At 35.2% G+C, this 11,968-nt stretch overlaps 1 protein-coding gene across 17 annotated transcripts in view; it reads left to right on the forward strand.

Annotated features, from left to right (window-relative positions):
- ESRRG (estrogen related receptor gamma) overlaps positions 1 to 11,451 on the forward strand; it is a 597,527-nt gene extending 586,076 nt beyond the window's left edge. For all 17 annotated transcript variants that reach the window (XM_055108096.3, XM_055108111.3, XM_055108125.3 and 14 more), the window contains one exon: positions 7,511 to 11,451. In XM_055108096.3, coding sequence (XP_054964071.1) covers positions 7,511 to 7,755 — 245 coding nt within the window. In that variant the 3' untranslated portion in view covers positions 7,756 to 11,451. The remainder of the gene's footprint in view (positions 1 to 7,510) is intronic.
- Positions 11,452 to 11,968: the final 517 nt, after the last annotated feature.

Here is an 11,968-nt window from a genome sequence, read left to right on the forward strand (position 1 = left end):
ATTATATACATGTTTCTAAAAGGATTAATGCAGAAGACTTTACCCATTACAATTTCACATCTGGGAGCCTAAATTAGTATTTTTAATTTGATTGAGAATTTCATGCCCACTTCCTTTATCTTGCCATCTTCTTGGAGTTAGAGGACTATAAAACTACCCAAGAAAGTGACAAAATTGAACATGAAATGTTTACCAAGAAATTATAAAATTTTATGAGAAATGAATATATATAAGCTTTGTGTGGCAGGTAGAACTTTGTTCCTAATTTTTACCCAGAACAAACCATAAGTAATACTATCAGGTAAATAAGAAATCAAAATTATAACTTTTCATCTCTTAGTTTACTTTTCATTGGTTTTTATTCAAGGCTGCCTTTACTGGATTATTTTAATTCTATTTAGAATAAGATATTTTGGAAGTGAGTTTTTTAAATTTAATACAACCCTTACATTTTAAACATATTACAGTATTGCAATTTTTAGGTAAAAAACATAAAAGCTGGCTCTTAAATATTTCTTTTCATGTCCAATGGTCACTGTGTCTTGGCATGGCATCAGAAATGTTTGCTGCAAATAGCTTTGGTCTTCCAAAGATATTTACCTGAGTAAATACCTGGGTAATATGTGCTTATTACCTGGGCAATAAGCACATAAAATACTCTGCAGTTGCTTATTTCCAGGAAATGATTATAGCATAAGATAATGAGCTCTGTTACCAAACGTCATTAGCATGGTGCAGATCATCTATGATGTTTTGAAATGTTGAACTATTCACCACCCAAATTGATATCAACATTCACTTACCCAGTATACTATAATTGTCTTTATGACTTTTAGCAAAATGAGTTAAAAACCCCCTGGAAAAGTGTAAGATATGGAGAGAGAGATGGAAGGCCTTAAGTAATTATAGAAAAATAGAAAAGACCTAGCAGGTAAATCCCATTATGCAAGGTAAACATAACAATATTAATAGTAATTTGGGACTTGTAAGAAGCCTGAAGGAAAGAAACTACAACCACAACCATGGAGGTTTTCTGTGGTTCAACATTTTATATAAATACAGTCAGAGTGATTTGTGTGGCTGGTGTAAATGTCAAAGAAAACTAGCTTTTTAGCCACAGCAAGAAATAAGGAAAACAGGCCTTCTAAAAAAACTAAAAGTATCTTAATGGAGAGCTCTGAAATGGAAAGTTCTATTATTGTCACCATGGTTAAGCAGAAAAATCAGAATTATTATTACTATTTTCAATTTTAAAATCATAAGATTTCTGGGTTGGAAGAAACCTAAACATTTTTTTGATTCAGCTCCCTACTTGTTATGTGAAAGGCTTCCTTGATATTTCTGCCACATGTTTCTACAGCCGCCATAGAATTCTGCTTGATTCATTACTTTCTAGAAGAGACCATCCACCAGAAATTTCTCTCTCTCTCTTTTTATCTATATCATTTTAATGCAAAAGAAAACACAAAAAACACATAAAAATATAGACCTTAACGGGTGTATGAGTTTCTTATGCTACATTGACAAATGACCATAACTTGATGGCTTTAAATGACACATATTTATTCTCTTACAGTTCTGGATGTCAAACGTCGATCAGTTTCACTAGGTATAAGACAATGTATGGACAGGTTTTCACTCCCTCTGGAGACTCTAGGGAAGAATCCGTTTCCATGACCTTTTCCAGCTCCTGGGCCTGAATTCCTTGGCGCTGGGCACCCTCCTCCGTCTTTAAAGCCAGGAGTAGCATTTTGCCTCAGTGGTAACATTGCCTTCTTCTTCCTTTGCTTCCAAGGACACTTGCTTTCATTGAGGGCCCACCTGAATAATCTAGGATAATCTCCCATATCAGGGTCCTTAACTTAATCACGTCTACAAAGTTCATTTTGCCATAGCAGGTAACATTCACAGATACTAGAGATTAGGACCTGAATATCTTCAGGGCCATTTTTCAGCCTACCACGATAAGTACATAAGCAAGGTCAAGAATAAAACTTGTAACGTAACCCCTGAAAGCCCTTCAAGTGTCTTGTTCCTATCTCAGCCCCTTCCCTTCCCACAAAAGTAATCACTATCCTATGCTGAGTTTTATAGTCATCACTTCCTTTTATTTTATTATAGTTTTTTTAAATAAATGTATATACTTAGTTACTACAATTTAGTCTTGCTCATTTACCCATAAAAAAATTATGGATGAATTTTTAAGTCTGTACTCCAAAGTACCTCCTTCATTTTATTTTTCCTACAATTTATTAGTTGAAGATGCCAGGGCATTTGATGTACATGGTTTTCCAGTGTCTGGATTTTGAAGATTGCATAGTCTTGGAGAAGTTCATCATGTTTTTTCTGCCCTTTGCATTTTGTGCAAATTGGCTACTGCATCCCGAGACTTAATCAGACTCAGGTTCTATCCCTATGGCACCTATAAGTGATGTATTGTTCATTGCAAGATACATAATGTTTGTTTCTGTCTCTTTTTGTGATGTTAGCAACTGTTGACGTTCATTACCTAAATTTATTAATCACTGGGGGCTGAAAAACAGTGATTTGTAATTTTGTTGTTTTTCTTCTCTTTTTTCATTCAGTAGGTGGGATATGTATAAAGTAATGCTTTCTCTTATCTCTTATTTGGTTACCAGTGTTACAATTTGTTTAGGAAAAGTAGTATAAATGCTTGATTATTTCTCTTTATTTAGCAGCTTTCAGAGTAAATAATTGGTGTCCTATTGAAAAAAATTATAAACACATGTACTCAAACATATTTAACGGATTTCAATCAGTTGCAATTATAATCCTTTTTGAGGCCCAAATTGTCCCATTTTTTTCAGTGGGAACCTCTTCGGGTTGGCTTCTGAAATCTTTTTGAATACCTAGTAGTTCTAGATAATATCCTTTCTATTTGGTGTGACAAAATATTCCATGTTCATTTTAAATATTTTCTGGCTGAAGCCTAGAATCAGATTACAACCTGGGCACTCAAGGTGCCTTCCAGGGTTGGCCATTCTTCCCAGGCCAACATCATCTGCCTACATAAGTATGGAGCTGGGGATGCAGACACACATAGACCTCACTGTGTATTTGTCTGTGTGTGTGTGTGTGTGTGTGTGTGTGTGTGTGTGTGTGTGTGTGAATTTATGTATATTTTGGGAATACCCTGTCACCTAGTTTTTCTGTAAATGTCCCTGAGTTTTTAGTTTTGTCATATAGTTTCTCTGTTTGTTGTTGTTGTTGTTGTTGTTTATGTGATCATTTGGAGAGGTTAAAAAAATTCTACCATCTCTGTTAACTTAGAGTCCATTTGACATGGCAAACAACCAGTGTTCCTCAGTACCCTAGCCAATTGCTACCCGAAGAACCACTCTGTTAGGTGGCATATATATGGCATATGGAAATTTAAAGATACAAAGTATCTTTTAGAAAATAGACCTTTTTCCACTTCTCTATTCTTTCCATGACATTCTGTTTCATTCATTCAATGATTGGAAAGAGTCCCATTCACCCTTTCCTTACTACCCATCTTTATGTAGGCAGTTCACAAACATCAAAGAAAATCAAGTCCTGCGTTTCACAGAAAAGTTTACACTGACTGTTGGTTTATGTTATATACTAGGCTCAACTCTGAATATACTGTGCCTGTATCTAATATTCAATTCCATACTCAAAATGAGATTTGGCACTCTTGAGAAAGTATTGCCAAGAATGGTCTAAAAGTCCAGAAGAAAGTTCCCAAGCAGGACTTAAGTATTTTGGAGTAGCTATGTCTGTGCACACAATGATTAATGTTTTCTTCTTCTTTTTTTTTTTTTTTTTTTTTTTTTTTGAGACGGAGTCTGGCTCTGTCGCCCAGGCTGGAGTGCAGTGGCGTGATCTCAGCTCACTGCCGTCTCCGCCTCCCGGGTTCATGCCTCAGCCTCCCGAGTAGCTGGGACTGCACGCGCCCACCACTACGCCCGGCTAATTTTTTGTATTTTTAGTAGAGACGGGGTTTCACGGTGTTAGCCAGGATGGTCTCGATCTCCTGACCTCGTGATCCGCCTGCCTCGGCCTCCCAAAGTGCTTGGATTACAGGCGTGAGCCACCGCACCTGGCCCACAATGATTAATATTTTCTAACATAGAGAAGGTCAGTATTTTATTCAAGGGAAGATATAAAAATAAAATCTTCTTTTTCAGTGGCTCTGTCTTATTAAATTTGCAGCTGCAAGGATGATGATATTTAGCTATCTTCCCAAAGTGAATGATCTGAACTAGACACATTTTTTTAGGATCTCTTTCACAGAATAAAATATTGGAAGTTTTGATAAAGTTCTATTTTATTATTAGGTGTTAGACTTAATATGTAGGCAATAATATGTGTGTCGTATACACTCTGGTTATCTTTTGAAATATTTATTCTTTTAGAATAGTATTTGCTTGTCTTATTGTCTAATTCAGTAGTAGTTCTTAATCCTGGCTTGGCAGTAGAACTACCTAGATTTTCAGCAATGCTAATGTCCTAGTTCTGGTCTCTTACTTCATAGATCTAGACTTGGGCCCAGTGTCCAAGATTTTTAAGAGCTCGCCATTGTTTTTAATATGTAGCCTAGTCCTGTCTAGTTAGTTCATAAACTTATGATATCCATTAAGTTTAGCTGGTTCCTATTAGCACAAATACTAGGAATATTTCCTTTAAAGCATAGTTAAAAAGAAACCAGCATGAACAATGAAAACAAAATAAATTACATACATTAATGCCAGTTCTATTGAGCCTGGTGTCAACGTGTAAATTTAACCAAAAGAACAAAACAGAGATTAAAACCACAGATCCAGAACTTGAACTAGGATCCCTAATGGAGATTAATATTTTCTTCAGCAGTCTGCCAGCTGAATCATTGTCTAATTAAATAGTTCAAATTTAGTGAGTTTGCATTTAAAGTATTAGCAGATCCGAGAATGGATAAAGCTAAAATGAGTTAGAATCTTTTCTATAAATGGGAAGTTAAATTATCATAGTAATTTGATTAAATCATTTTTAAATCTCTCATGCTAAATCACAGCCTTGAAAGAATAGTTTGAAATCTTAATTGCTGTTTGTGAGCATATCTCTCTGCTATTTTTTCTTGCCTCATTTCCCATGACATCCTATAATATATCTCCTGCTGGGCAAGAGTAGTGGGAAAGGCAAGACTATGGGTAGGGCCGAGGTAACTGTGCAGCTGACTTCAAGCACTTAAAGATATGCCATGTAGAAAAAGGAAATTTATCCTGTATTTTTCTAGTAATTAGAAACAGGACCAAATGTAGAATTTGGAGACAGATTTAGGAAAATTTAAAGAGGAAATTCATAATAATTAGTTTTGCCTCTTATCAAGGAGAATACTCTACATACTTTTCATACGACTGGCAATGTCTTCATTAAGAATGTTGTAAAGAAGACAGCAGATGAAGATAGGAGTTTGAATAGGATGTGTTTAGAGGACAATTCATCCCATTTTTTAAGGGAATGCAAATTTAGTGTTCTACATTCTAGCAGCATTATTGATTTGAAGAATCCTGAATTTAAACCTGTGTCTGACACATATCACCAGTGCCACGTGTCTTCTAGGGTTTGGGGAGGTAAAATGAGGCCATGTTCACCTGAAATAGGTGCTTAATAAATGGTAAATGTATTATTTTTATTCTGGTGTGTTTTTGGTCTAGTTGGAAGATAGTTATTTCGTTTGTTTTGTCACTGCAGAGTGTAATTCCCATTTTCTCCTTCCATCTATTACTCTGTTTTCATGTAGAGAGCTAATTATTAGGCCCAGGATAAGTTGGGAAAATCCAACTCATCTCTGTTCCCTTATGCACAAGGTCCATATTGCAGTCTTTTGTGTATCTAGAGACTCACCATAGTGTTTCCCCATACCTCCCATTTTTCCTTCAGGTAGCATTTAAGTGCAAAAATAGAGAGAAAGAATATCAGATCATGTTGCCATCATCTCTATGAATGTTTTTCTGTCCCTAACATTACCAACCCCTAGACAACTTTAGAAATTATGTGTGTTTGTTTCTAAGAGACAGCACCATAGGAGGTGGATGAGATTGCCATGCTGAGAGGAACCAGACTGGAGAGAAGCTGGGTAGAAACAATCCACAGGGAAAGGCCAGGCGTATGTTGGGGAGTGACTTGAGTCCCGCTCCAGGGCACCACTATCAATGCTATTTCCCACTTGGAAAAATTCCTTCTTTTTGCTCTGCCAGGCAGAAATTGAGTCTCGAGCAGTAAATACTTATAAGCAACTTTATTCCAGATTATTCAAAAATTTTTTAAAGAGGTGTCATTAAACTACCTAATGTAAATAGTGGTCAGTTCACCAGTGATATGGTGGAATGATTCAAAATGACAATGTAAATGAAAAAAACACTAAACAAAATACGAATAAATTGTTAAGACATGCTACTGGTTATCTATCTTTTAATTAGTTTGCCATATTTCATTTTTATTATATATTTAGCCACTTGATTTTAAATTACATTCCCTCTCTTTTTGTTCATGTGATCTATGTTTGAATTGTATGAAAGATTAGGCTAACTACATATATCTTAGAGCTCAGCATTCTCAGAGAACTAGAATTATTAAACATGAAGAATCCCCCAAAGACTCCATTATGTGTAATTAACAGATAAACTGTCATCAGAATCAATAAAATGTGCTAAATGATTCAAACTTGTATATAATTAAGTGTCTGCTTTAGAGCTGGAGCTGTAACTTTTATTTTTTCCCCACATCTCACGTTTCTCACAAGAATAATTTGGCAACCTTGTTAACCCTTTCTTTGCTTGATTGAATTAGATTTTCAAATTATTCATTTAAGGGCAAAGTTCACCTTTGCAAATGTGAAAAATATTTCAGAACTCAGTGATCTGAAGTCACCATTTGTTTTTCATCAGGGAAGTAGACTCTGTAAGGATGCTTTAATCAACTGATACTAGAACATTAAACATCCTAAAAGGATAAATAATTTATTGTGATTTCTGTATAGTGCTAGATTCAATGTAGTCACATGGAGTTCTTAGGATCTTAGTCATCAATTTTTTCCCCTGTTTGGGAAATATTGGCTTTTCCAGGCAAGATCAGAATTTTAAACAACCTTCCCCCACACAGCACTAAGATAATACTTTCAATAGATGGCCTTCCGTGGTTGTTTGTTGAGTGAATGAATATATACCTGGATGAGACAATGAATAAAATAGTCAAGACTGTAATCTGTTAAAAGAAAGCCTTCTCTTGCTCAGCCTGAGAAAGAAAAATACACATTTTAAATCATAGATCTTTTCTAATAATTCCCATCTTCTAAGCTAGTATTAGAAATTATGTAGGGAAATTTGGAAAGAAATAGAGATTGTAGAAATGCACGACTGAACAAATCATAGGTTCAAGCTTAGAGAAGTTCAAAACTAATTAAATTAATAACTAATTTTATAACTCTAGTCTACATAGGTTTGCTATTATTATTATAATTACTCATATCTTTTGCTTCATTGCACAGACTCCATGCACATAGAAGATGTTGAAGCTGTTCAGAAGCTTCAGGATGTCTTACATGAGGCGCTGCAGGATTATGAAGCTGGCCAGCACATGGAAGACCCTCGTCGAGCTGGCAAGATGCTGATGACACTGCCACTCCTGAGGCAGACCTCTACCAAGGCCGTGCAGCATTTCTACAACATCAAACTAGAAGGCAAAGTCCCCATGCACAAACTTTTTTTGGAAATGTTGGAGGCCAAGGTCTGACTAAAAGCTCCCTGGGCCTTCCCATCCTTCATGTTGAAAAAGGGAAAAGAAACCCAAGAGTGATGTCGAAGAAACTTAGAGTTTAGTTAACAACATCAAAAATCAACAGACTGCACTGATAATTTAGCAGCAAGACTATGAAGCAGCTTTCAGATTCCTCCATAGGTTCCTGATGAGTTTCTTTCTACTTTCTCCATCATCTTCTTTCCTCTTTCTTCCCACATTTCTCTTCCTCTTTATTTTTTCTCCTTTTCTTCTTTCACCTCCCTTATTTCTTTGCTTCTTTCATTCCTAGTTCCCATTCTCCTTTATTTTCTCCCATCTGCCTGCCTTCTTTCTTTTCTTTGCCTGCTCTCATTCCTCTCTTTTCTCATCCTTCCCCTTTTTTCTAAATTTGAAATAGCTTCAATTTAAAAAAAAAAAATCCTCCCTTCCCCCTTTCCTTTCCCTTTCTTTCCTTTTTCCCTTTCCTTTTTCCTTTCCTTTCCTTTCCTCTTGACCTTCTTTCCATCTTTCTTTTTCTTCCTTCTGCTGCTGAACTTTTAAAAGAGGTCTCTAACTGAAGAGAGATGGAAGCCAGCCCTGCCAAAGGATGGAGATCCATAATATGGATGCCAATGAACTTATTGTGAACCATACCGTCCCCAGTGACTAAGGAATCAAAGAGAGAGAACCAACGTTCCTAAAAGTACAGTGCAACATATACGAATTGACTGAGTGCAGTATTAGATTTCATGGGAGCAGCCTCTAATTAGACAACTTAAGCAACGTTGCATCGGCTGCTTCTTATCATTGCTTTTCCATCTAGATCAGTTACAGCCATTTGATTCCTTAATTGTTTTTTCAAGTCTTCCAGGTATTTGTTAGTTTAGCTACTATGTAACTTTTTCAGGGAATAGTTTAAGCTTTATTCATTCATGCAATACTAAAGAGAAATAAGAATACTGCAATTTTGTGCTGGCTTTGAACAATTACGAACAATAATGAAGGACAAATGAATCCTGAAGGAAGATTTTTAAAAATGTTTTGTTTCTTCTTACAAATGGAGATTTTTTTGTACCAGCTTTACCACTTTTCAGCCATTTATTAATATGGGAATTTAACTTACTCAAGCAATAGTTGAAGGGAAGGTGCATATTATCACGGATGCAATTTATGTTGTGTGCCAGTCTGGTCCCAAACATCAATTTCTTAACATGAGCTCCAGTTTACCTAAATGTTCACTGACACAAAGGATGAGATTACACCTACAGTGACTCTGAGTAGTCACATATATAAGCACTGCACATGAGATATAGATCCGTAGAATTGTCAGGAGTGCACCTCTCTACTTGGGAGGTACAATTGCCATATGATTTCTAGCTGCCATAGTGGTTAGGAATGTGATACCGCCTGTTCTGCAAAGTTACAGACCTTGTCTCAGAAGGAGCTGTGAGCCAGTATTCATTTAAGAGGCAATAAGGCAAATGCCAGAATTAAAAAAAAAAATCATCAAAGACAGAAAATGCCTGACCAAATTCTAAAACCTAATCCATATAAGTTTATTCATTTAGGAATGTTCGTTTAAATTAATCTGCAGTTTTTACCAAGAGCTAAGCCAATATATGTGCTTTTCAACCAGTATTGTCACAGCATGAAAGTCAAGTCAGGTTCCAGACTGTTAAGAGGTGTAATCTAATGAAGAAATCAATTAGATGCCCCGAAATCTACAGTCGCTGAATAACCAATAAACAGTAACCTCCATCAAATGCTATACCAATGGACCAGTGTTAGTAGCTGCTCCCTGTACTATGTGAACAGTCTTATTCTATGTACACAGATGTAATTAAAATTGTAATCCTAACAAACAAAAGAAATGTAGTTCAGCTTTTCAATGTTTCATGTTTGCTGTACTTTTCTGAATTTTATGTTGCATTCAAAGACTGTTGTCTTGTTCTTGTGGTGTTTGGATTCTTGTGGTGTGTGCTTTTAGACACAGGGTAGAATTAGAGACAATATTGGATGTACAATTCCTCAGGAGACTACAGTAGTATATTCTATTCCTTACCAGTAATAAGGTTCTTCCTAATAATAATTAAGAGATTGAAACTCCAAACAAGTATTCATTATGAACAGATACACATCAAAATCATAATAATATTTTCAAAACAAGGAATAATTTCTCTAATGGTTTATTATAGAATACCAATGTATAGCTTAGAAATAAAACTTTGAATATTTCAAGAATATAGATAAGTCTAATTTTTAAATGCTGTATATATGGCTTTCACTCAATCATCTCTCAGATGTTGTTATTAACTCGCTCTGTGTTGTTGCAAAACTTTTTGGTGCAGATTCGTTTCCAAAACTATTGCTACTTTGTGTGCTTTAAACAAAATACCTTGGATTGATGAAACATCAACCCAGTGCTAGGAATACTGTGTATCTATCATTAGCTATATGGGACTATATTGTAGATTGTGGTTTCTCAGTAGAGAAGTGACTGTAGTGTGATTCTAGATAAATCATCATTAGCAATTCATTCAGATGGTCAATAACTTGAAATTTATAGCTGTGATAGGAGTTCAGAAATTGGCACATCCCTTTAAAAATAACAACAGAAAATACAACTCCTGGGAAAAAAGGTGCTGATTCTATAAGATTATTTATATATGTAAGTGTTTAAAAAGATTATTTTCCAGAAAGTTTGTGCAGGGTTTAAGTTGCTACTATTCAACTACACTATATATAAATAAAATATATACAATATATACATTGTTTTCACTGTATCACATTAAAGTACTTGGGCTTCAGAAGTAAGAGCCAACCAACTGAAAACCTGAGATGGAGATATGTTCAAAGAACGAGATACAATTTTTTCGTTTTCAGTTTAAGTAACTCTCAGCATTACAAAAGAGTAAGTATCTCACAAATAGGAAATAAAACTAAAACGTAGATTTAAAAAGAACTGCACGGGCTTTAGGGTAAATGCTCATCTTAAACCTCACTAGAGGGAAGTCTTCTCAAGTTTCAAGCAAGACCATTTACTTAATGTGAAGTTTTGGAAAGCCATAAAGGTGTATGTTTTAGCCATATGATTTTAATTTTAATTTTGCTTCTTTTAGGTTCGTTCTTATTTAAAGCAATATGATTGTGTGACTCCTTGTAGTTACACTCGTGTTTCAATCAGATCAGATTGTTGTATTTATTCCACTATTTTGCATTTAAATGATAACATAAAAGATATAAAAAATTTAAAACTGCTATTTTTCTTATAGAAGAGAAAATGGGTGTTGGTGATTGTATTTTAATTATTTAAGCATCTCTGTTTACCTGCCTAGGAAAACATTTTATGGCAGTCTTATGTGCAAAGATCGTAAAAGGACAAAAAATTTAAACTGCTTATAATAATCCAGGAGTTGCATTATAGCCAGTAGTAAAAAAAATAATAATAATAATAAAACCATGTCTATAGCTGTAGATGGGCTTCACATCTGTAAAGCAATCAATTGTATATTTTTGTGATGTGTACCATACTGTGTGCTCCAGCAAATGTCCATTTGTGTAAATGTATTTATTTTATATTGTATATATTGTTAAATGCAAAAAGGAGATATGATTCTGTAACTCCAATCAGTTCAGATGTGTAACTCAAATTATTATGCCTTTCAGGATGATGGTAGAGCAATATTAAACAAGCTTCCACTTTTGACTGCTCTTTTGTATTGTGTTTCTTTTTTTTCCCCCGCTAAAGAACCAAATTGATAAACACTGCCCTTTGTTGCTTCCATTCAAAGAGTATCTCTGAGTACCTGTTCCCTAAAAATAAAGTCGGAGTTTAAATAAGTGCTATATAAAGCCTTGTCAGAATGAATTCTAGGGTGCCAAGAGACATTTTGCATATTTAAGAGTATGCAAAGTGTCTCATGGCACATTAGAATTCATTCTGACAAACCTTTATATAGCTCTTATTTAATCTTAAAGCATCTCCACATCATCCTGCATTACTCAAAATCATCGCCTCTATGTCAATGTCATAACAGAAAACTCTCCCCCTATTTTAAGATCATATTAAAACCTGCTAGAGATACCCATTATTTCCCTCTATCAACAATTAAATCATGCGCTTGCTCCGAGCTCTTTGGCAAGCTGCAGGCTGTGTGGAGCAGCAGTAGAGCTGCTGCCCAGATTTCCTGAATGAGAAGTCAACAAGCAGAGCTTAGAGATCCGTGTG

The sequence above is a fragment of the Pan paniscus genome, chromosome 1 (assembly GCF_029289425.2).
Source record: "Pan paniscus chromosome 1, NHGRI_mPanPan1-v2.0_pri, whole genome shotgun sequence".
In the NCBI taxonomy this organism is placed as follows: domain Eukaryota; kingdom Metazoa; phylum Chordata; class Mammalia; order Primates; family Hominidae; genus Pan; species Pan paniscus.